We start from the raw sequence: 26015 nt of genomic DNA, 5'->3' as shown, positions 1-26015 counted from the left end.
AAGAACACATGCCCCAGAATTTGACCAAATAGTCTCTTTTTAAGACAAAATGCTTATTTTAGGTGGTTTTGCACTGGGCTTGAGTTCAGGCTATACGAAGAGGAAAGATGTGATGTCAGGAGAAAGACATGAAACATGCAAAGACGTGGGGAAAATGACTATGACGGACCATGAATACTGCATGAAAACCTAAAATCAACCAATGGTGCTGATTCTGGTCTTCAGACAATCAGTAATGTGGAACAAACAAGATGAGCTGAGTTTATTCATGCTCAAGCAGAGCTAAATGTGATTGCTTTTATCTCAAATTAATATGTCCAGTGAATTATGAGGGACTTTCAGTGAAAATGGATGAAAAGATGAAACATGGAATTTTCATGTTGCCAAACCTCTTGAGACCACTGTGAGTCTTGAAGATGTTGTTGTTCTTCCAGCTTCATTCTCGGCCTCACAAACATATTCTCCTTGGTGTTTCTCCTTGACAACTTTGCTGATTACCAGTGAGTGTGAGTCAAAGTCTGTGAAACACTTGAACTCATTGCCAGATTTCACCAATTGGCCATTGAAAAACCAGTTTACCTTTGTGACATATTTAATGGTGGTGCTAAATATTACTTTGTTATCTTCCTCAACAGTTATGTCTTCCAAAGTGGTGACTAATAGGGGACATTCTCTTTGTTCTTTCCTTAAAACTGACATCTCTTCTTTGAAAACCTCCACCATGTGCTCCTTCTGGATGCTGACATCAGCCGGTTCCGAGGGAGTGGTGGTAAGTAAGGTGGTGGTGACTACAGCTGTCCTATCAGCCTTCTGTTGGCTCTCCATTGTTGACTTTACCTCCTGTCTAGACACCATTACCGACTGCTCAAAGGCCATTTTGGCCTCAGTCGAAATTTGGACTTTGGATGAGATCGACTGCGCCACTGTTGCTTCTCTGGATTCCTCAACTACAACCTGCTGCTGAGCGGAAGCACTTTGTGCTGACATTTTAGACTCAGTCATGAGGACTGCTTTCTGAGATTCAACAGGAGTGAGATCCACTGAGCTTTCTGCCACACTCACTGTCTGCACAATGGAGGAATTAATTTGCTTTGAGCGGGCTGATGTGACCTGTGCCCTCTGAGGTTTGTCTAACTGCATTGTGCCAGGCTGATCTGAAGTCAAAATATGGGCCTCCTGGTGCACAATGGAGTGTAAAGCTGCCTGAAGTTCAGTTCTGAGGTCAGCTGTCTGAGGATATTCCCCTTCTAAAGCCAGAGTGATTTCCAAAGGTGCGCCAGTTGATGTAATCTGGTATGTAAACAAGGAGCACCTTGGTTCTCTCTGGACTTTGACTTCTTGTATTCCTACAACCTGGAGCCTTCCTACAACATCAGCAAGCAACACGGGCTGCTCGCTTGCTACTGCAGACTGAAGCGCGTCTCTAAGCTGACGACGTATATTCACATTTGAAGGTTTTGGTATCTGAAGTACAAATGTCATTTCTTTGGGTAGAGTCGTGCTATCTTTTGATTCTGATGCTTTCAATGACAGCTTTGGTTGCTTAGTAGCAGTGACTTTAGTGGACTCAGACTTTGTGATCTCTTGAGAGAGTTCTCCTGTCATCACTAGCTTCTCATTCATTACTATCGACTCCCTGACTGACTGGCCTTCCTGGATCTGCACAGCAAAGTCTTGCTGTGCAGCCTCAAGAAAAGCAGTGCTCTCTGTGCAAATCTCCTTTTCCTCAATCTGGACTGGCTCAGTGGGAACTTTTGCCTCAATGGCTGTTTGGCAGGTGACTTTTTCTGTAGCTGCAAGACTCTCAGTGTGTCCTGCCTCTAATGTCTGACTCTCTGCTACAGTGGTGAGGTGCATCACATTCCAACGATCCTCCTTCTGTACTAAAGCACGCTGCTGCTTAATGTCAGAAGTGACTGGTGTCTCTTTTGGCAGCTGCATGGGCTGGAACGACAGCTGGAGGATCTTTTGAGGACTCGGCTCAGTTCGAAGCTGAGACTGAACTCCAGTCACTGACAATTCAAGCTCTGAGTGGTGATCTGCTGTCAGTTGTAGTTTCTCATCAAAGATAGCTGCATGGCTACGAACCTTTTCTGATTTCTGTATTGCTGATTGTTGTTCTGGCTTTGCGGTTACAAGAATACCTTCCTTAGGCAGCACCTCAATGGACTGGTTTGACTGGAGATGGAGCAAAGAAGGAGATTCTTTACGTGGATGAATGGCAACGGTGCTAGCTCTGACCTCGAACTCCGTCGTATCCTCACTAACAGCTGTCTTCTGCTCATCCTGACTGACGGTATGCAACACTGTGGGACTTTTCCTGCTGCCTGCTTGCTGTGGGTCTGGTTTCTCACAAGTAAAACTGGTCTCGGAGGGGAGTAAGTCCTGTTCAGTGATAACCTGCAAATGCAACAACTTTTCCCCCTCGATCTGTAACGGAATGGATGTGGCACTGTCTAAGGTAGGTAAATGCTGAGAGAACTCAGCCTGAAGAGTGCGCTTTTCTTCTGCAGTTAAACTGACCTTCATCAATGTATCTTTACGGGAAAGGGCAATTTCCTCAGATGGCCTTTGCATGGAGAATGTAGTCTCCTTGGCCATGGTTTGTTTGGTTTCACTGACTGGGGCCAGAACCGAACTTCTTTGCTCCTTCTTAGCAGAAGTCCTTATTTTAGAATCGGATGTAGTTAATTTTGTGGTGTGACCCTCTTCCAGCATATATTTCTCTGTAGATTGGGCGGAGTATAAGATTTTAACACCCTCTTTAACCTTGTAACTTTTCTCCTCCTCTGGTCTAGGGAGATCTTGAGACTGTTCTTTCAAAATTAACACCGGTGATTCCACTTGATGCCCGCTAACTAGATGTTTGGGCTCTGGGCTTGGCTTTATTAAAGCAGGCTTTCTGTCGGCTAGTGGCTCAAGGCTCGTGGTAGAAAGCGGGGTGAGCTCCTCAGCTACAGCTGACATCATCTTTGACCTCTGTTCTCTGGCTGCCTGGAGCTCAATGACCTCTGGACTCTGAATGCGATCATAGTGCTGCTCTGTGAGGTCCTGACTCTCTTCGACAGATGACGTGAATGCTGCCATGTGAAGCTGCTTATGAGGAACAGCTGAAACCTGCTTTGGGGGAGTGAGGACCATGGACGCCCTTTCTTCTACTTCGTGAACCTGAAGGACTGCTGCCTGATGGGTCAGCTGCTCACGCTGAATAGAGGCAGCAGAAATATCGAGCTCTGTAAGAGAGCCCACTTGCTCACTGGGAATAATCTGCCGGTCTTCTGTTCCTATAGTGTACACCATCTGATCTGATCTTGCTTTGTCCTGGCCTGGTAGGCTGACCTGGTACAAACGGGACTCTGTGGCCTGCTCTGTCACAGAAACCTTATAACCTTTCTTCTGAACCAGAGTTGGCTTGTCCTGTTTGCTCGACACAGAAAAGGATTCCCTGAACACTACGAGTTCAGCACTGTTAGACGTCTCACCAAACTGGTTGGAGGCTTTGCACGTGTACATTCCACTGTCTTCCTGTTTTACATTCATGATAGTAATGAAGCCAGAGCCATCAGAATTGGCTGTAATGATGCAGTTTTTTCTAGACTGGATTTCAGAAGCACCCTTATACCACTTAACTGTAGGGGCTGGATCCCCAATGACTTTGTAATTGAAAATAACCTTGCTCCCTTCTGCGTGCCTCACAGGTTGAATCTGAGATATGAAAGTTGGAGGTTCACCTGTAATCTTAAACATTTTCTCAACCCATTTCTGTGCCTGGCTAACATCTTGCTTTTTCACTTCCAGGTATGTGGTGCATGTTGTCTGGCCAAATCTGTTGGAGGCAGTGCAGGAATACTTGCCCTCGTACTCAGATGTGACAGAAGTAATAATTAAAGAATACTCCTCTTTCTCTTCTATTAGCTTGTACATTGAAGAGCTTTTGATTACTTTTCCATCGTGGGACCACTGAACTGTTGGCTTTGGCATGCCGGACACCTTGACGGTAAACTTGGCAGTCTCTCCAGAGCTTACCGCCATTGGAGAAAGCTTGCTAAGAAAAACTGGCTTTTCCTTTTTCTTCTCTAAAGTGGAAGCATAACGTTTAGACTCTGGCATGAGTTCAAGTGTTTTTGTTTTCTGCGCCAACTGGACACCAGTGTAGTAGGTTTCCTCTTGCTCCTCCATTGTGGTCACGGTGGTGCTAGAATGTTCTGTCAGAAAACATGTAGGAAGACTGATGAGAAAATAAGAAATTGCAGAAATCTAGACACACAATGTGAATCCATCTTAAGTGTTAAATGTAAGATGAAAAAAACATGCATTATTCCTGACTGACATGATCCACCAATTTCCCCGACCACAGTAATGGGCTAATTGTTAACAACTTTTTGTGGTCTATGTAACAAGCATTGACGTGTGGTCAAGGATGCCATCCAAAAATATAAAACCCTATTAATGTTAACATGAAGTATATATGTGTGTGAATCTGTGTTATGAATTTGTTTTCTGTATGAACACAATCATTTTGTGTCGAGATTTTCTTCAGTAAAAATTGTTGAATTTGCGTATTTCCTGATTAAGTACAGGACAGAAAGCCGAGGTGAGTCAACATGAGTTTTCTCAGCACATGGCCAGTATATTGTACGCAGTGACTTTCTACATCCTGTGTGATGTTGTTTATGTAAATGTATGACATCATTATTGTTTATGATCAGACAATACACTCCCGAGAATAGTCCTAAAGTGATACATACCCCCTTTCCCCCACATTTAGGGGACATACTTGTAGAACTTGACATGCAACACAAGAGTGCAATCCTCAGGCGCTCACACTGTTATTACTGGTCGCTGTAAATTGATGATGCCAACACTGAAAGTGGTCTGTTATTTGCGGTAATAAACACAACAAACACATTTGACGATACTATATTGTAAGAGCAGAATCACTGTAGGCCAGAGCTTCTCAATAATTTTTTGGTACGCCCCCAATCTCCCAAAAGAAGAAAACATTTTGCGGCCCCACACCCTCACACACTCTGCTGCGACTGTAAATAGTGTAATTTGTCTACAAAATTGTTAGAAGTACACCTCTGCATAACATTGTATCCTTTTTTAACATTAAAGAAAAGAGAAAGATATATAAACCAACTTACTACAAAGAATAACTTTAACATTGATTTTAAAGTATTTAACAGAAAAGGTTTAAAGTGCATACATTTCTCCCAAAATAAAAAAAGTCCTTATTTAAACTAAACCTTTTTTGACCTACTTAAACTTGATACTGAAAAATAAATTTAAATAAACCCAATAATCTTCATAATAAATTCAAACTGATCAGCAACATTAAGTCAGGAGCCCAAAATATGTAAAACGTTGACGTAAAAAAAAATATTTAATAATACTATTTGTGCTGATTTTTTCATTTATCAAAATGAATAAGTCGGAATGAATGGCTACGATGAGCATGTTTTGTACTGTACAGCTTTTTGAAGCAGGCTTTGAAGCATGATAGTGATACTGATGAAGTATGTTCCCCGGAGTCCCCCCTCTAAGTCCCGAGGGGGACCCGCCCCACTTTTTAAGAAGAACTTCTCTCGGCCAGTCATACCATGTCGGTGAACTACTCCAAATAACACTGGAAATAATCAAAAAAGTTAGGAAAATTGCAGCAATACAGTAGAATAGAAGTGATAAAACAGGTACTGTAAATGGGTCGTTCCATGAATGATCAGTGTGAGTGCAGGCCAGAAGAGGGAGGTGTAATCGCACTTGGCTCCAGCATGAATTGGCCAAGTGGGATTACCCGCTAAGACTATCTTAAAGAAAAAAGCACAGACTCCAATTTTACTTTGTTAGTTTATTATACAGAATAAACTATAAGACAATCATCACATTTATATTATTTCAAATTTACTGACTCAATAACTCATATGTACAACAAGTCCAAACACTCTATGAAGTTTTAAACGTTTTCACATTCACAAACTCATTAGAAATGGTTATAAATAGTTTCTTACACACTACAACACTTAAACACGAGAGTGACCCAAACAATGCAATCTCTGACATTTAGGGCCCACAAAGTTCATACCAGAACATTTCATCAGAAAGAAAAATATTTCTGTAAATGTTTTACATACCTAAAACAAAATTTTTTTCAGCTAATTCAGCAAGATATTGAGTTTAGGTTTATAGTGTTTAGGTTTGGTAAGACATTTTACATTTCATATAATATTATTTTTGGCCTCCTGTTTGACATCAAAACACAAACTGAGTCCATTTCAATGCAAACTTCACACAGAAAGACCCTGAGCCTAGGATTTGAACGCAGGACCTTCTCACTGTGAGGCACGAGTGCTACTGACTAAGCCACCGTGATGGCCATGTTCAACTCATGCTAAGCACATACTATGTTTTCAATGCATATCATTTAGAAAACAGGTAAAATTTGCCTTTCTCAAAAACAAACAAAAAACAACTGAATAGGATGACACGTTTTAGTGAGAGTAGGCTAACAGTTATCCTCTACTTGTCTAAAAACTGGCTTATCATCCCACGCAAATATTCTATGGGGGCATTTTAATGATGTTATATATTCTAGTAGACTTTTAAGAGCGCTGACGTTTCGGTCCATCCAGCCGCATTCTGGATAATACATTTGTATTCGCCAGCATCACTGTGGCTCACGTTGGTTATGAGAAGGTTAAAGTGGCCAATAGTTTTCTCCTGAATAATATACCTAATGTCTGTGACACGCTCACCATCTTTGTACCACTCTGCTGTGGGGTTTGGCTTTCCGCTAACCAAACACTGTAGGATGACTGGCGTACCAACAGCAGTGGTAACATCAGTCAATGGAATGACACACCTCGGGGCAGTCTCAGTCACCTGGAACTGAAAACTACAAATGTCAGAGGACTTTCCCCTAAACTCAACCTTGTCGTCTTTTGCTGGCTCAGCAAATACGTCAAAGTTGATGCTCATGTAGTGGTCTTCACTCATTTTGCTGTCCGTGTTGGCAACCAGGCGAACTGCTCGCTGAGACTCATCAGCCTCTTGTTGAAAATCAAACTCAAGCTCAATTTCTGACACTTGCTCACTGTCTACCGATGGATTACTGACCAACAGGTCAAACTTTTGTGGCTGAACTTTGGCGCTGCTGAGAGAGACTGATGTCAGCTCTCTGCCTCTAGTCTGTCCAGTGGGAGCTTTTGCACTTAGCACGGCCAGTGAAGCTCGACACAGAGTCTCACCGACAACATTGATAGCACTGCAGGTGTACACGCCACCATCCTGGGCTGTGACATTACAGATCTTCAGGAAGTGGTTGTCACCATCAGACGAGTGCTGGTATCTTTTGTTATTGTAAGGAATTTTTTTGCCATCTTTGAACCAAGCCACAATGGGAGATGGAATTCCCATCAGTGAGCATTCAAACATCACAATAGTACCCTCTGAGGTTTCCATATCACAGATGGGATTGATGAACCTTGGAGGCATCTCAGTCACCTCAAAAGCTATTTTGAGATCATCGTGTTCCTGAGTTACAAAATCCACAGCACCTTCCTCATAAATACTCGGTATAACGTCCAGCGATATAATCATGCTTTTGCTATCTGCTGTGTATTCCGGAATTGTGATGATCTTCACCTGTTTCTCAAACTCCTTTACCTCACTTTCATCCAATTCTACTTCTAGCAAAATCTCTTGAGGCGAAGGTGAACGAGAAGAATCATCGTTCTCCACATCAAACTCCATAACATGTTGATGTGTGACGGCTGGGGGAGCAGGCAAGATCCTAGCTTCCTGTGAAACGACCATAACTAAAGCAACACTTCTGGCTTCACCAACATCGTTCACAGCCTCACATATGTACTCTCCTTGGTCGGCTTTGCTGACATTGTGAATCGTCAGAGTGATGCTATCACCATCTCGGTCCATAATGATCCGGTCATCAACTATCAGCCGGGTTTTGTTGCAGAACCATTTAACCTCAGGGGGGGGGAGGCCAAAGACCTCAGCAAGAAACGTCAGAGAGTCATTTTCAAAGACCCTTTTCTTCATGAGAGGTTTGAGAAAGGCAGGGGGAATTCCCTGCACCTTGTCCTGATGGGTTGCAAGACCAAGATATCCTCTGCTCCTGGAAACTTTATACTTATCATCCATGTTAATCTCTAAAGGCATCATTTCCAAGCTCTCATCATCAGCGGTCGTGAAGACCTGGACTGGTGAGAAAAACCTCTCGCTCAAGTCTGTCGAATGTCTCTTTTGTTCAAATGGAGAGCACGGATACTCCAGAGGGGTCTTAAAACCACCTGGTGTATCAGAGCTGGGAGTTTGAAAGAAACTGGGAGACTTGGGAGTGTGAAAGGTTGGCTGTGAAATCTCTGTGGATGAACTTGGAGTGTAGAACCTCTCTGCTACCTCACCTACCTCATCACTGACTGTGCTGCCAATCTCTATCGACATCTCAGACTCAGGGGAAAGTGGTCGCCCCCAGTCTGTAGGAGGGTTGTAGTACTCATACACCGCACCGAATGTCACTTCTTCCTCCATTATGCCAACTGATCCTGAGCCTTCCTCTTTGGCTTCGGGTATTTTGTGGTTCTCTGTGTGAGAAGCAGCATATTGAAATCTACTGCTAACGTTTGGTTCTAGATTTTCCAGAACATCAACTATTTTACTAGCCTTCACTGTTTTCATACTAGGCACAACTACATCACCACAAACTAATTGCTCTTCTTGCAAAACATCGGCCTCGGTGGTTGGTAGGCTAACAAACACACCGCTGTCGAATGATGGCTCTGGAATTAAAATGTTTTCCACCATATGTGGTTCGTTATTACTTTGTTGCACATCTTGTTTCTTGTTTTGCACCACATCAGTGCACTGCTCTTCTCTGGGAGCATCATCAGCATAACTATGTGCATCGACAGCATCTTCAGAGCTTATAGTTTCTCTTTGTTTTTCAGACTTTAGTGAATGATTTATTATTTGGGATTTCTCCGCTCTGCTGGTTGGAACTGAGGTTTTGACCAAACGTTTTTCAGAAGAAACTATGTCAGATTGAAAAGGAATACAACTACTGTTTTTTTCACATATTTGTTCTTTTCGTTGGCCTGGCATCATTTCTTCATGAAAGCCAGTAGGTTTCTTGGGTGTTAGCTCGATTAGTTCTGGAGACTCCAGCACTTTCTCTGCAGATTGTTTGACAGCTACCTCCTCAACATATTCTAATATTATACTGGTCCCAGGGCCATTGTCCTCTGACGTGGTAAGCTGTGGGCTTCCTGAGGACCTAAGACTGCTTGCTGAAAGAATAGTTTGGGTAGGTTTTGATGAGTTGGTTGACATGGAAGTAGCCAAAGTCACACCATAATGAGTATCTATGTTGCCATTTTTAGGTTTGATTGAGTGCTCCAGATGTTCATCACGATGAATGGCCACTGCTGGTATGAACTCTTTAGGAACAAGTGTTTCCTCTTTCTGCTTCTGAGACAGAGGAGGTGCCATTAAAGTGGCTGCGGAGTCAGACTCAAACGTTTGTTTAAGCTGAGACACTTTTATGACAGCAGCAGATTGTTGCAAACCACAGCCAGATATTGGCTGAAGTTCTCTGTATGCACTACATATGGGGGGTGGGGCTACTTCTGATGGAGTGCGTAAAACAGTAAATTTTTTTGTTTGCTCTATTTTAACTTTGTCCTCCCTAAAGTCGTCCAAGAGCTTGTCATCTTGAAATGACACATCACAAATGCTGGAGACCTCTCCCATTTTATTTCGGGCTACACATTTGTACACTCCAGCCTCAGCACAACTAAAATAGCTAATGTAGAGCCTGTGTACTTTACCATCAACCTCAGCTCTGTATTTGGGTAAGGTGGTTTCGAGACAAATATTGTTGCAAAACCAGGTGACCTCTGGGGACGGTTTGGCTGTGATGATGCACTCGAGCACAGCTGTGCTCCCCTCTGAGCAGGTCAGAGAATGTAGCTCTTTCATTACACAAGGAGCTTCACCAACCCCATCATAAGAAAAGGACAATTTGTGTTTTCCGGTGTGATACACTCGGTCATCTGAAATTTTCTCTGCAAAGCCATGAGGATTATCTTCACTGCTGGTGTCTGTCACCACAGGTCCAGGAGAGGGAGCATCGACTCGGATTTCCACAGGAGGGGAAGGTGAATGACATTCGTCTGTACTAATGTATTGTTGGCCCAATGGTTGGGAAACTTGTAAAATTTCCTTTGATGTTTCAATGCTGGTCTGTCCTTGGTTGCCCCAATGTGTATCTCCCCTTTCAAACTTCTCTTTGACTGCCACCTCCTGTGAGTCTTTCACAGCTTTTTTGTTTGAAATTTCCAAAGTGGTGCTGCAGATGTTTTTCCCATGTATATTATTTATGACACAGTCGTACGTCCCTTCGTGGTCTGTGGTTGGATAGTAGATAGTCAGCTTTGATTTGTTGGCTTTGACTGTGATGTCATAGTCAGGATTGTGGGCCAATGGGTGTCCATCCTTGAGCCAAGTGACTTGTGGCGGAGGATCACCTTGGAACTGGCAGCTCAGCACAGACATCTCCCCAGTTCTTACTTTAAGTGAAGAAGGTTCCTTCACAAATATTGGACGACAACTTAGTGCACTCATACCTATTTCCTTCACCATCATGGATGTCTCAGAATCATCTGGCCCTTGGGTTCTCTTTTCTTTTTTTGTTGCACTTTCATGTTCCGCTCTGTCAAAACCTTCTAATGTCACTAACTCTTGGCTTTTTTGCTTTTTTCCACCTGCAACCAAATGAATGTGTTGTTTTTGTGTGCTGTTCTCCAAAGGTGTTTCGATTACCCTCTCAAGTCCTTTTTGAATACTTTGGCTGCTGGGTTTATGAACAGATGTGGTATAGTCTTCCCTAATCTGCTTCCTTTCTGTTGTTTCTGTTACCTGAGGACTGTAGAATGGGGAAGGGCTCCCTAGTTGAAAACTATGTTCATCACTTCCTGAACAGATAAAGGTATGTGAAGAAGGTGTATATGTTTTGTTTACTGGTGAAACATCACAATCTTCTTTTGGTGCAGAAAAGGAATCTACTGGCCCAGACAAAACTGCATGCTGAGGTAAAGCACTATCTGAGGGTGGAGATAGTTCATACCCAGTAGCACCTTGAATATGTGAATGCTTTATCTGTGCAATTGCTCCACCAGCAGCCACAGGCTCTTCTTGAGATTTTTGCTCACAAGTATCTACACCAATATGGGAGGGTTTACTTAGGGCCCCTGCCACATATGCAAGCGCCATATGCGGAGCAGAAAGGTTATCAGAAATAGCCTCTCGTTCAGCTGCTTCCTCTTGTTCTATGACATCTGTTTTCCTTTTAAGAAGATGCTGGGCAAGAGCTTCCTCTTCACTTACAAAGTACTCACTGTCCCTCTGCAACCTGGTCTCAAGAACCTCAGTTGACAGTTCTTCAACAGGCAACCACTGCAGGCTATTGTTCTTTTGATCAGTACCTTGTTCGCTCATAAGGAACTTCTCTTTGGCTGTTTTTCCAAAGGAGGACATCCTGCTTCCTTTAACTTGAAGAGGATAGCTGTCTGGCTTCCTAGCCTCTTCTTGTTCCATCAGAACATCTTTCTGCCATTTCATTATTCTCTCAGTAAGAGCTTCTTCTTCACTTACAAACTGCTCACATTTCTTCAGCTCTGAGATGTTTTCCATTGACAGCTGGAGTTCATGGTCTTCACTTGCTTTCTCAAACAGAAACTTTTCATCTTCCGCTTTTGATTTATTTCCAGGGTATTTTTGTCCTTGCAATGCAGATACAGTTTCTAATATCTCTTTCTGCCTTTCCCCTCTGGGAGCCAGGGCTAAGGGAAAGGTTTGGTCCTTCTCCACTGTATAATCTGCTTCATTTGACCTAGGTTTTGTCACAGCCATAGCTTGGTCTATGTGTAAATTATGCATGTCTTTCTCACTCTCAGTGTAAGCAGGTCCCTCCGGTTCCATGTATGGTGTTTCGTCTGCCTTTAGCAGGCACATTTCAGGATGAAATGTTTCCTCCTGTGTCACCTGCATACCTTTCTGCCATTTCTTGATTCGTAGGGCCAGGAGTTTTTCCTCACACTCAATCCGCTCTGCTTCTAGGCACCTCTCATATTGTTCCATCAAGGACTCTGCAGCACATGTGTCCTCTGTTCCACCTTCTGTTCCTTTTATTTTAGGCCTTGCCACTGTATGCATGTTTACTTTAAGAGAAGGCTGTGATACCAATAATTGTTCCTCATCTTCTATTTCTTGTAATCTGACTTGAACTTTGGGTGACTCAGGCATTGAAACAGTTTCAGCTTCAGGTTCAATTTCCTTATATGGTGTTTCGTCTGCCATTAGCGGGCCCATTTCAGGTTGAAATGTTTCCTCCTCTGTCATCTGTATACCTTTCTTCCTTTTCATGATTTGTAGGGCCAGGAGTTTTTCCTCACACTTAATCCGCTCTGCATCTAGGCTACTTTGATATTGTTCCCTAAAGGACTCTCCAACACATTTGTCCTCAATGTTTTCTGTTACTCCTTCTGTCTTTTCTATTTTAGGCTTTGCCGCCGAATGCATTTTACCTCGAAATGATGGTTGTTCTACTATTTTTTGTTCCTCGTCTTCTCTTTCCTCGGCTTTGATTTCAACTTTGGGTAACTGAGGTGTTGAAACTGTTGCAACTTTGGGTTCAATTTCCTTGTATGGTGTTACGTCTGCCATTTGCGGGCCCATTTCAGGTTGAAATGTTTCCTCCTGTGTTATCTGCATACCTTTCTGCCTTTTCATGATTCGTAGGGCCAGGAGTTTTTCCTCACACTCAATCCGCTCTGCTTCTAGGTTCCTCGGATGTTGGTCCTTCAAGGATTCTCCAGCACATTTGTCCTCAATGTTTTCTGTTGCTCCTTCTGTTCCTTTTATTTTAGGCCTTGGAACTGTATGCAATTTTTCTCCAAGTGATGGCTGTGGTACCAATAATTGTTCATCTTCTTCTCTTTTCTCTACTCTGACTTCAACTCTGGGTGATTGGGGTATTGACACTATTTTATCTTTGTGTTCAATGTCCTTATATGGTGTTTCGTCTGCCATTAGCAGCTGCTTTTCAGATTGTAATGTTTCCTCCTGTGTAACCTGTATATCTTTCTGCCATTTATTGATTCGTAAAGCCAGGAGTTTTTCCTCACACTCAACCTGCTGTGCCTCTGGGGTCCTCTCATATTGTTCTCTCAAGTACTCTGCAGCGCTTTTGTTCTCAACATTTTCTGTTGCTCCTTCGGTTTCTTTTATCTTAGCCCTTACCACTGCATGCATTTTTATTTCAAGTGATGGTTGTTGTACCAATAATTGTTCCTCCCCTTCTCTTTCCTCTGCTCTGACTTCAACTCTGAGTGATTGGAGTGTTGAAACTGATGCAACTTCTGGTTCAATTTCCTTATACAGCGTTTTGTCTGCCATCAGCAGATGCATTTCAGGTTGAAATGTTTCCTCCTGTGTCACCTGCATATCTTTCAGCCATTTATTGATTCGTGAAGCCAGGTGTTTTTCTTCACACTCGATCCGCTCTGCTTCGAGGCTGCTCTCATAATGTTCCCTCAAGAACTCTCCAGCACATTTGTCATCAACATTTTTTGCTGCTCCTTTTGTTTTGTTGATTTTAGGCCTTGCCACTCTGTTAACATTTACTCTTAGTGATGGCTGTGGTACCATGAATTGTTCTTCATCTTTTCTTTCGTCTGCTCTGACTTCAACTCTGAGTAACTGAGGAGTTGAAACAGTTGCAGCTTCCGGTTCCATTTCCTTTACTGGTGTTTCGTCTGCTACTAGCGGGCTCATTTCAGGTTGAAATGTTTCCTCCTGTGTCATCTGCATACCTTTCTGCCTTTTCATGATTTGTAGGGCCAGGAGTTTTTCCTCACACTCAATCCACTTTGCTTCCGGGCTTTTTATATGTTGTTCTCTCAAGGACTCTCCAGCACATTTTTCCTCAATGTTTTCTGTTGCTCCGTCTGTTCCTTCGATTTTAGGCTTTGCCACTGAATGCATTTTTATTGTAATTGATGGCTGTGGTACCATTAATTGTTCCTCATCTTCTCTTTTATGTGCTCTGATTGGAACTGTGGGTGATTGGGCTGTTGAAATAGTTGCAACTTCAGGTTCAATTTCCTTATATAGTGTTTCGTTTGCCATTATCAGATGCATTTCAGGTTTAAATATTTCCTCCTGTGTGATATGCATATCTTTCTGCAATTTCTGGATTCGTAGGGCCAGGAGTGTTTCCTCATACTCAATCCGCTCTGCTTCTAGGTTCCTCTCATATTGTTCACTCAAGGACTCTCCAGCACATTTGTCCTTAACATTTTCTGTCGCTCCTTCAGTTCTTTTTATTTTAGGCCTTGCCACTGTATGCATTTCAACTCTAAGTGATGGCTGTGGTACCATTAATTGTTCCTCATCTTTTCTTTCTTCTACTCTGATTTCAACTCTGGATGATTGAGTAGTTGAAACACTTGCAGCTACAGGTTCGAATTCCTTGTATGGTGTTTTATCTGCCATTAGCTGGCCAATTTGTGGTTGAAATATTTCCCCCTGTGTGACCTGCATACCTTTTTGCCATTTCTTGATTCGTAGAGCCAGTAGTTTTCCCTCACACTCAACCCTCTCTGCTTCAAGGCTCCTTTCATACTGTTCCCTCAAGGACTGTCCAGCACATTTTTCCTCAACATTTATTGTTTCTCCTTCTGTTCTTTTTATTTTAGGCTTTGCCACTGCATACATTTTTACTAAAAGTGATGGCGGTGGTACAATTGACTGTTCCTCCTTTTCTCTTTCCTCAGCCCTGATTTCAACTTTGGGTAATTGAGGTGTTGAAACAGTTACCGTTTCTGGTTCAATTTCCTTGGCCTTTACTGTGGGACATGTGTGGAAACAGTCCATGGCTTCAGTTTCTTTGGTTGTTACTTCAGCTATTTCCTGCTGGGTGTAAATGTGCCCTTCAGGTTCCATGTACAGCAACTCAACTGGCATGGGCAGCTCACATTCAGAGTGGAATGTTTTGTCTTCGGACATTCTATTGCCTTGGGACCATTTCCTTATTGGCAGAGACACACATTTTTCCTCAAGTTCCAGATTCTCAACGTCCTGACTCTCATACGGACCCTCAAAAGATGGATCATCATCGTCAATTAGTTTTGTTGTTGCTATGTGTTCTGTGGTTTCAGGTGGGAGGTGGTCCCTGGTGGACTTAATTAACCTGAATTTGTTTTTAGTGGCTTTAGTTCCTGCATGTTCCCTAATGTCAGTGGAGGCAGCTTCCTTATGTGCAAATGATTCAGAGAATGGGGGTTCATAGATGTATGGTTCTACGTCCTTTGTCGGACATTCAACTTTGCATTTCGTCAGACACTCAACTTTACATTCTGTCGGTCTGCCTTGAAGCCCACTAATCCTTTGGGCTGGATCGTCAAAAGATTGTACGTTTTCAAGTTCAAATGTCTCAGAGTATTTTTCAGTCTTTGTCTGGCTTTGTGGCTCAACCAAATCAACTTGCTCACCTTTTATAATCTGAATGGCTCTGGTTCTGGACTGAGGCTCAAATGAATGTCTCACACTAGGCTTAAAAGTCTCCTTGTTCACATCCAAGCTCTGACTCTCCCCAAAATTAAAGGCTCTTTTAGAATGCTGAATATCAGGAAACAAAGCTGGCTTGACCCTGAGTTGCTCGACGTAATCTGCATAGCTCGACTCACTGGCTACTGACTCAGACTCAAACTCGGAAGAAGACATGGTCGAGATAGAAAGCCTCTTCTTTTGCCTGACAGCTCTTTGTAGAGTGGTGAGTTTAGTTCTCACCTCATTGTGAAGACTCTCCGTGTCACTAAACCTTTCACTGTATCGGTCACTGCAACGGTCACTAAACTTGTCACTGAAACGAGCCCCAGTGCGACGGTCACAGTAAATGTCACTGAATCTGTCATTAAAGTGATCAGATAAGTCAAACATGGCGGGAGGAGAAGGGGCACGCTCTGATGCTGTCTCTAGACGCTTAGACTTTTTGTGAGATTCCTCTTCGTGTCTAACCGAACTTGAATGAAAGTAGACAGTACGCACAAGAGCATATTTTGACCGAGACCGCCCGCGATGGACCTTTGACATCTTGTCAAATGGAGATCCAACATACCTGAGGTCTACTCTAAACTTCCTGTCCTTTCTCTGCTCTGCCAGAGCGTCCATGCTTTTGTGGGCCTTTGCAGAGCGGCGGATAAAGCTGAGGTAGTTGGCCGACTGCTCTTCTCTCAGTGATACTAAAAGTGACGCTGTAGACTCAGCAGAGCCTTCTGTGTTTATTGCCATGACCTTGTAACTGCCAGAGTCCTTTTCTTTAACACTATCGATAATCAAACTGCTTGTGTGCATGTGCATTGCACTTTCAGTGCAGATCCTTCGCCTATGTTCTCTGGCAACTGACCGATTGTTATGAAACCAAAGAATAGTTGGCAGAGGGCAAGCCACCAATTTACACTTAAACACAACTGGTTCCCCCTCCAGAACTGACTGGAACTTGACTTTCTTGGTGAAAGAAGGTTTGATGTTTTCTGTCCAGGAGCTAATAGAGGAGGTTCTACTGGAGCAGCGGTTGGCTGACGCCCTGCCATGGTCCAGGAAGTCCTCTGTGTCTGAGAATGCTAATCGAAGCTTCGGAGCAGTGCTGAGCATGTCTTTGCTCTGATGAAAAAACAGATCTGTGGAAAAATATTATAACTGTCAGAAAAACTCAGTCTGTGGATTTAAAACTGAGAAATGTATATAAATGACTAATGAATGGAAATATTACATGCATGCAGTCACAATGCCATAAGAAATGATTTCACTCACCATATTTGTTCGAATAAACGCAAGACTTGATTCTTTTTATAAGAAACCTGCAGGAAGTTTTGATCCTTCTTCTGTGGAAATTTCTTAAAAACAAATTATTATTTAAGATGGTTTACAAAGCAAAATTCCAAGATGGGCTGCTAGTAATCGATTCATTTACCATATAATTGTAGTGCCTTTCTGTTTGAATACTTCTTACCTGACTTGCAGACAGGGGAATAAACGCCCTTTCTAGTCCTTAAATGTAAGAGGAATGACGTGTCCATAGTATAATGTAGCAAATAAAGTGATAAATTTGGTAAGAAGGCGTTTATTCGAACTAATATAGTTTACTGGTGGTGTTATGATTGCAAATCACAGAAGTCACATCCTCGTTATCTGCAAGCCAGGATAAGAAATATTTATTTACATGAAGAAATTTACCATGATTGTGCATACATTGCACATCAGATCTGAGAAAGACACAACCTCAAACATTTCTAGCCAAAGATCAGAAGAACCCTCATGCCAAAATAAAAGTTGATGCAAACTGCTCGTTTGGAGGGAATCAAATGTTCATGACACATAATAAATGACATGCAAATTCCCATGTGACTGGACAGAAAAGTTTAACTTAACGGCCGTGTTTCAAACTCTAACAGCCGTTTGTAGATGTGGCCTGAAAACCCACCCCCACAAACAGACCACTTTCAGAGTGACAGATTAATCGAGCAAGCACGTCCTTTGTCTCAGCATGTGAGACACAAATATATGCGTTGGATAGATAATGAGGTGGACCTTACCTTTGACTTCCTGCTCAATGGTGGCTTCGATCTGCTCTCTTACATGAGTCACTGTGGACGAAAAAAAGAAAAACAAATTTAGATTTTTCTTTTACACAAACGTGATTTATACCCGCAGTGCATCTGAATCTTGTCAAATTGTATGCAAAACAAGAACCTCTTTCTGTCTTTTATGAAATGTAAGCTTCAAAGACAAAGGTTTTTTTGGGGCAAAGAACAGAGGACAGGTTCTTATTTTCCTCAAGCAGAAAGTTTTAAAGATGTTTGTGGATGAACAAGTAAGAAAATAAAGTGATGGGAGGCTCATGCACACTTTTTCTGTGAGGGAGAAAGGAAGCGCAGAAGTGAGGAAAGATGGTGGAGGGATGAGTCTGTTGTTCTCAGCTTGACTAGTAAAGAAAGGACTTTAGGCAGTAAAAAAAAAAAAGGAGAGCGCGGCCCCACTTCCAAGTTGCGGCTGCTCTCCTCTTGTTTATGCGTTAACATTACTTAGATGATGTTGTTCACAACAACAAAAACAGATGAGATGTGTTGTTTTAGTATAGATTGTTCCTGTTAGCTTTAGCTTTGTAGTTTAGCTGCTGTTTCAAGTGACCGACTCGACATTGTTTAGTTCAGGACGTCTTTCGGGGCTGAATGAGCGTTTCCGGACACATTATTTTCCCAAACAAATGTTACTTCTATTCACAATGACAGCATTTCAGTCACAGTTTCCCTGATATTATTTTGCGTTTATCAGCGGATTCCGTTTGACTGGTCAATTATGTGACTACGTCCGCGGTTACTTCAACGTGGAAATCATATGCCTTCCTTTTTTTGTTGAGTTTAGTGATTATTAATTAGTGCTGAGTCAAATAAAAAGTAGTAAGAAAGACGGTGAGATCCCAAACTTCCTAGTAGACGTCTTTTTTTCACTGATCTGTCACTGAACTGTTTCACCATTACAAGCTCCGGAATTTGCATGGATGTTTTTTTTCTCTCGTTTTTTATATTTTTATGATCGTGGAAAGCCATAATCAAAATCGAAATCAAAATTCGAATAATTGTCCAGCCCTCGTCCAAAGTGAACAAATGGCACAAGGACTCCATCCATCCCTCCATTTTTTACCGCTTGTCCCTTTTGGGGTCGCGGGGGGTGCTGGAGCCTATCTCAGGAACCAAGTTTTTTTAGTGTGTGAGTTGCCTTTGATACAAAAATGTTACAGAAACAACTTTTTTTGGTAGCGCCAACCTTGTCTGACAGTATCAAAAAAACTTGTTGAACCAACCCTGATTGTCTGATTATTTTAATGATTAATTTGAGACAGACATGCTCAGTTTAGGGGACAACGAGATGGAGCTGAAGGAGAGTGAAGGGATCTTGCAGCAGCCAACTTTTCTGGAGGTTACCTTCTAATTCTTCCACATTGGTGATGACCAGCATGGCCGAGCAGGCGGCCTCTCCCGCAGGATTGGCCGCTCTGCAGGTGTACTGGCCCCCATGCTCAAGGAAAGCGTCCACTATAATGAGGGTGGCGGTGCTCGTCACCTCGTCATAATGGAACACCACATTCTTGGTGGGCTGAATTGGCTGCTGGTTGTGGAACCAGCTTATCTTCGGTATGGGGGTGCTGGACACACATGCGTGAAAGCGGGCCACCTCTCCGTGCGGCACTGAGCAGCTTGTGATTGGCAGTATGAAAATTGGCTTTTGGCTAGTAGCGGGCTGTTGACTGCTGAGTGTAGTGGAGACATGCCACTCGGCGGGTGTGTCCAGTAATTGTTTTTGTCCTGTAAGGAAGCATGATTGTTTGTCTTAAGCCCAATGTTAGCATGCTTTTGTTGATTTCGACTTGACAACTTGCCATGTGACCTTGACCATTCATGCTTTACCATCACTTTAATTTTAAAAGACTGTAGAAAATATTTACCGTCCAAAGTGAGGGTTGCTGAGCTTGATGCGGTTCCGGCATTGTTGCTGGCCACACACGTGTACTCGCCCTCGTCCTCCAGATACACTCTGGGGACCGCCAACTGATAGCTGTCGTCAAACTGAGACATTCTGAAGAATGCGGACTGCTTGATCTCCTTCTCTTTGTGGAACCATTTTATCTTTACATCTGGTCAAGGAGAGACGCTCGGATCATTAATTAGCTAACAAATTAGTTAGCTAATAAGATTCAAGCAGCATACTGTACAGACAATGTGTTGACGCTGACTATGAAAGCTTAATTGGGGGAATAATGAGATTACCTAATAATTAATCTTATTCTCTTTGACAAAATCTCTGAACACTGATTTAGGAATTTGTCTTTCGAGTGATGGTTATGTTTCATACCATCTCCTCCAATTCTGCACTGAAAGCGAGCTGATTCTCCCTCACGGGTAGAGGTGCTGGAAATGGGTGAGATGATAACAGGAGGAGCAACGAAAGCAGCCAAGTCTGGAGAAACCACTTCAGACACTGTGAAAAAACACAAGCTAAATGTACAATACGTCTGAAGTGGACCATTTCTCTGCTTAGGTAAGAACCAGGCTACCTTCCACATTGAGCGTAGCAGTGCTGGTGGCAACGCCATAGTCGTTTTTGGCCTCACAGGTATATATGGCAGCATCCTCTGGGAAGACCTCGATCAGCAGCAGGGTGTGCTCACCAGCGTCATGAAGGAACTTGCACTTGAAGCCTGAAGACAGCGCCTGCGAGTTCTTGTACCAGAAGACCTGAGGCTGAGGAACGCCACTCACTGCCACAGAGAAACGAGCCGGCCTGCCCGCCTCCACTGACTGTGCCTCCATGTGGTGGAGGATTTGAGGCGGTTCTGGGACTAAACCACACAGACAAAAATTGGCTTAGTGACCAGGAAAGGGCAGGACTATACTTGAATGCACAAATGTCGAAGCTGCTTCCAGCTTTTAAATTGAATGTGTCTTTCAGGACTTACTGTTAACTCTCAGGTTGATTGTGCTTCTGTTCTTGCCGGCAATGAAGGTGTACTCGCCAGCGTCGCTCCTATAGGTTTCAGAGATCGTAAGACGGTGGACCTTCCTAATGGTGACATAGTTGAACCGCTCCTCCACTGAGAACTGGATCTCCACCCCGTTCCTCAGCCAACGACCTTCGACGTCATCCTCGTTAACTTTAAATTCAAAAGTTGCTCTGTGTTTCTCGAGGACCTGCAGGAGAGACCAACCGGTTTTAGGATTCTTGGTGTCTTCCAGTGGAATCTGACCACACAATCCAATTGTTTGTCTGCGGTTTGACAAAAATTTGTTTATTTAACAACAATGTAAAAAACTCACCGTGACTACTCGTGCTGCCGGTTCAAAGATACGGATGTCACGGCCTTCCACAATGAGCTGGGCCTTCGAGATGCTTGAGCCGGCCACCACCGAAAACTCTCCAGCATCAGATAGGCGTACGGTCTGGATCATGAGCCGGTGGACATACTTCTCTGCTGTCACGATGTACCTGCAGAGAACACAGAAGGACCTTCAGCTCCAACTCTTTCTATATTTCAGTTGTTTAAACATCTGCGCAACAGCACCATACCTTTCTTGTGACATGTCCAGCTCCTGACCGTCCTTCATCCAAACAACCTGGATGTTTGGTTCTGACACCTCACATTCAAATATCGCCTTCTTCTTCTCTGTTATCTTTATGTCCTTAATCTTCTTGGTGAATTCAATTACACGAGCTGCGAGAAGGGATGCCGAGATACAGTATGCAGCTCAAACAAGTCTCCAAAGAGGGAAAACAAACTCAACCTCAAATGCAGCAAGGTTCTTAGGTTTATATCAGTGATTCTCATACTGTGGTACATGTACCACGAGTGAAACGCAGGCTCTATCTAGTGGTATGCCAAATAATCACTTGATTAAAGCAGTGTTTTATGTTCCTGCATTCAAACACAGTGTTACTGTTCAAACTGTGTGTAATGTTACAGTGGCCAAAAAAATGTAATATACCTATTAAATAAAACCTTTGCCTTGTTTTTGAGAATACCTAGGCCTACTACGCTATTGTATTTTAATGTTCGTCATTATGGTGGTACTCGGAGAGCCAAGTTTTTGCTGAGGTGGTACTTGGTGAAAAAAGTTTGAGAACCACTGGTGTAGATTATGTGTAGCCACCAAAAATAAGACTTTTTGTGGAATTGAATTTGTTTTTAAGGACCATCTGGTTGTCATGTGTCGCAGGGGTTTTAGAGGAAAAGGCTCCTGGTTGGTTTGATTTGATATTTAATTCAAATGTCATGAAGCCGTCTAAAGGAGAAATGTGATTGCTTTAATGGGTATTTTGGGTTTCCTGAGGTTCACTGAGTTATTTTCTGCATTTTCAGTTGAAACTCTGATATAATAATAGATCATCAATTAGTTTTTTGCTGAACTCACCTTCAACAAACAAGTTTGCAGCACTGGCAGCAGACCCAGCCACAAACTGGTACTCTCCTCCATCCCCAAAGTGAACATTACGAACAGTGAGTGAGTGCGTGAGCTGCCGGCTCCGCACTTGGCATCTCTCCGATGACCTTATCTCAATGCCATTCTTCAGCCATTTGTAGGTGATGCCCTCGTGGTTGACGGTGACTTCAAATGTAATGGTGTCTCGCTCCTGAGCATTCAAGTCCTTCAGCATGGAGGTGATTAGAACGGCTAGACAAAATGGAAAAAATCTTGTCAATTATGGATGTAGACTGGAGGCAGAGCCTGTGGAACAAAATGAAGCAGTTTTGGTCTTACGGCTGACGGTGAGTGTTGCGGACACTCGGTCGTTCCCACACACAAACGTATACTCGGCAGAGTCGTTCCTGCTGGTGTTCATGATCTTCAGCTGGTGAAGTTTTCCCTGAACCACGATCCTGAACTTTTCGCTCATCTCAATCTCCACACCATTCTTCAGCCAGGTAGAGGGGACGTTAAAGTGGGACACTTCACACTCAAAGGTGGCCGCCTGTGTCTCAGTCACTTTCACATTCTTCAAGGGTTTGGTCACACGAAGAGCTGAAAAGATGTTTGCATAAATAAACAATACTCAGCAAACACTAAATACCAAAAATCAATAATAACTGATGGAATTAACTGATGCTTGATAGGTTAATTGCGTACCTTCGACTGTGAGCGTGGCACTGCACTGCAGGTGTCCGACCTGTGCAGTGTATTCCCCTTCACTGTTACTGTCCACTTTCTGGAGAACTAATTTGTGAGCCTTGCGCTCGGAGAAAATCTTGCATGTGTCGCTGGACTTTAGCTCCACCCCTTTGTGCATCCACTTGACCGGGATGTTGTCATGTGATAGACTCATCTCGAAGGAGACGGTGGCGTCCACCAGACACTTTACATTTTTGATCTTCTTCACAATCTTGATTACTGCAGAGACATGTAAGAGTCAATTCTGCAAAGGGTTATTTTATATTGAATTGTAGATTTGAAAGACACTTACTCTCGACGTTCAGACGAGCGTTGGCTGTCAGTTTTCCCAGTTTGAAGGAGTAAACATTCTCATCCTGCATGTTACAGTTCTTGACCTTCAGTGTATGGATGGTGCCTTCAGATGTGATCTCGTACTTGTCGCTGTTGAGCAGCTCCACACCGTTCTTGACCCACTGGGCTCCTTTAACATCGACGTGGGTAAGCTCCAGTGTAAACACCGCCTCCTGTGTCTCTGTCACAGTCTGGTTCTTTATAGTCTTCTTGATCTTGACCGCTGTGCAAGGAAAGACAGGAAGGTATGGATTCAAGATGAGTTTTACTACCAAAATTAGCAGATGTGCTGACTGTTCGAGACAATAGAACCTACATTCCACCCTTAGGTTTGCGGAGGTTTTAGAATTGGCCACTTGGTAAGTGTACTCGCCGATATCCTGAGGTCGAGTGATGATGATGACGAGGTGTCGGACGGCTCCCTTCACCTTACTCACCACATTGGCATTGAAGTGCACCGGCTGACCATCCTTCAACCACTTGCCCTCAGCATTCACGTTAGCGACTTCACATTCCAATTCTGCAGTCTGTGACTCAGCTACCGTCACATCTTGCAAGGGACGGGTGATGGCGCCACCTGATGGAAGCAGAGCAATGCATGCTTGGTGGTTCTAAACTATCAGGAGCAAATTTGAATGTGAATGCTAAAACTTACCAGAGACAGTGAGCTTGGAGCTGGAAGTCTTTTCACCGGCGTGGAAGGTGTACTGTCCCTCTGCATCCTTCATAGTGTCGATGACAGTCAGATAGTGCCTCTTGTCTTTGGACTCCATTTTATACATGGGACCAGGCTTAAGCTGTTGGTTCCTGAAGGTCCAGACTGGGTCGATGCCAGCATGAGAAACTTCAACGTCGAAAGTGACGTTCTGCGACTCGGAGCACACTTTGTCCTCCATGTGTTTTACAATGTGAATCTCTGTTGACAGGTTTCATAAAAACATTAGCCTACATACTGCTCATGTCAGTAATGCAAATATTTAACCCAATAACAAGATTAATTAATCAGTCTGTCTTACGTTCCACAGTCAGATTGCAGCTGGTGGAGACCTTCCCAACCAGCAGCTTGTAGTGTCCTTTATCTGAGGCAAAGGTTCTGTTAAACACAAGTCGCTGCTTGGCTCCTTTCGCCACCATTTGAATCCTGTCACTGGCCATCATGGGTTTGTCGTTGTGGTACCATTTGACGGAACCAACATCTTGGGCAGTAATCTTAGCTTCCAAAACAGCCTTGGAGCCTTCAATGGAAGTCACATCTTTTAGGTGTACCACGATGTCAATGGCTGCAAAGACAAACACAATTATAATCCAAAACACCCAAGCACAAACCAGTTAAAGTTCAAGGAGATTTTTTTCAGAATTCTCTTACTCTGAACTGTGAGTTTGCACGAGGTGGTGATATAGTGTGTGGGAACCAAAAACGAATATGAAGCTGAATCTTCCCGGCTGACGTTCTCAACCAGAAGCTTATGGACAGCTTTGTCAATGACGATGTGGATGCGGTCAGAGGCAGAGATGGCCTGGCCGTTCTTCATCCAGGTCCCCTCAACGTTCTCCTGAGAGAACTTGACCTCCAACTGAGCAATGTCACCTTCACAGACCGTGAGGTCGCTCAGTGGCTGCATCAAGGTCACTGGACGCACTGGAGAGACAAACTCTGTGAGAGCCCAATTTTGATCCGACCATTGATGACTAAATGACAGTCAATGACGAGGAGAAATATTCCAAAGGATTCTGTGCAGAACAACTGCAATTCCTAAAACTGCGATTAATGAACAGCGCCATTTTTGTACACCCAATATATGTTACATTCAACAAAATTATCATTGTTGTTATTATTTCATTTAATGCGTTCCAGAGAAATTCCTGTTAAAGATCAGTATGTAGATACAGATGTATTTTTTTAACATGCAACTATATTGTTTGGTTAAATTTTATAGCTTCTAATTCTGTCGAATTCATTTAAGTTTTAACAGTGTCTCTAAAATATGTTTTTCCCTCATCCTGCTCATAAACATGCAAATCTAGTAGCACAAAAATCCAACGAGTCAACAAATCAATTTGCGAACATCTTTCCAACGTGACTGCTGAACTGCTGGGTTTAGACTGTCGTGAGACAGGTTAGTTTTACCCTACTGAAGATGTGTTGTTGCAATAGTAATATGTGAACTACGCGGTCACTGTTTTCAGAATGTTTCTTACGTTTCATCTTCAATGAAGCGCTGGTCTTTAGGTCTCCACATAAAAAGGTGTACATCCCCTGGTCCGCCTTCTTGACATTCTTCACAGTTAAGGTGTGCCTTCCCCGTCGGGAGGAGATCACATGTTTACTGCTGGGAGACAGCTCCTTGTCTTGAAAGAACCAGCTACCCTCAGCATCCTCACGAGACAACTCAACCTCAAATTCTCCAGAGTAGGTCTCGGGAACTTCGATGCTCTCCAGTTGTTTGATAAGCTCTAGCTCAGCACCTGAATTTGGTGACATTAAGAACCATTATCAAGAACATGTTCAAAAAAATACATTAGTATTTTAAATTACCTTCGACATAAAGCCTTGCATTTGTGCGGATACTCTCATCCTCTGCAATCATGCAGGTGTATTCTGCATCATCCCTCATGTCGATCATAAGCACAGACAGGAAGTGGACATTTCTATCAGAGTGCATTCTATATTTGTCACCGGAAAATATTTCCATGTCGTTCTTCAGCCACTTCACTTTAACAAAAGGTTCGTTGGTTTCACACTCGAAGGTCACCATGGTGTCCTTCTCATTGGCGCTGGCATCCTCCAGGTATTGGGTAAAGCTAACAGCTGCCTTGGCTGCACGAAGAGAATTAAGTATTATATGAATAATAAAGACAGCACAATGCTTCACAATGCTTCGA

At 43.1% G+C, this 26015-nt stretch overlaps 1 protein-coding gene across 1 annotated transcript in view; it reads right to left on the bottom strand.

Moving 5' to 3' along the window:
- The window catches only part of LOC133659223 (titin-like), a 214793-nt gene that overhangs the window by 159324 nt on the left and 29454 nt on the right, over positions 1 to 26015 (bottom strand). The window contains 19 exon segments of the mRNA XM_062061959.1: positions 390 to 4205; positions 17673 to 17723; positions 19062 to 19410; positions 19551 to 19771; positions 19990 to 20115; positions 20192 to 20476; positions 20594 to 20825; positions 20952 to 21120; positions 21202 to 21346; positions 22044 to 22304; positions 22392 to 22652; positions 22758 to 23018; positions 23092 to 23355; positions 23449 to 23709; positions 23788 to 24048; positions 24149 to 24412; positions 24499 to 24771; positions 25332 to 25598; positions 25669 to 25950. Of these exon segments, the coding sequence (XP_061917943.1) occupies positions 390 to 4205; positions 17673 to 17723; positions 19062 to 19410; positions 19551 to 19771; positions 19990 to 20115; positions 20192 to 20476; positions 20594 to 20825; positions 20952 to 21120; positions 21202 to 21346; positions 22044 to 22304; positions 22392 to 22652; positions 22758 to 23018; positions 23092 to 23355; positions 23449 to 23709; positions 23788 to 24048; positions 24149 to 24412; positions 24499 to 24771; positions 25332 to 25598; positions 25669 to 25950 (8049 nt within the window).

This window comes from Entelurus aequoreus, linkage group LG10 (genome assembly GCF_033978785.1).
Source record: "Entelurus aequoreus isolate RoL-2023_Sb linkage group LG10, RoL_Eaeq_v1.1, whole genome shotgun sequence".
Classification (NCBI taxonomy): Eukaryota; Metazoa; Chordata; class Actinopteri; order Syngnathiformes; family Syngnathidae; genus Entelurus; species Entelurus aequoreus.
Note: the sequence above shows the minus strand (reverse complement) of the source record. Positions and strands in the feature narration are given on the sequence as shown.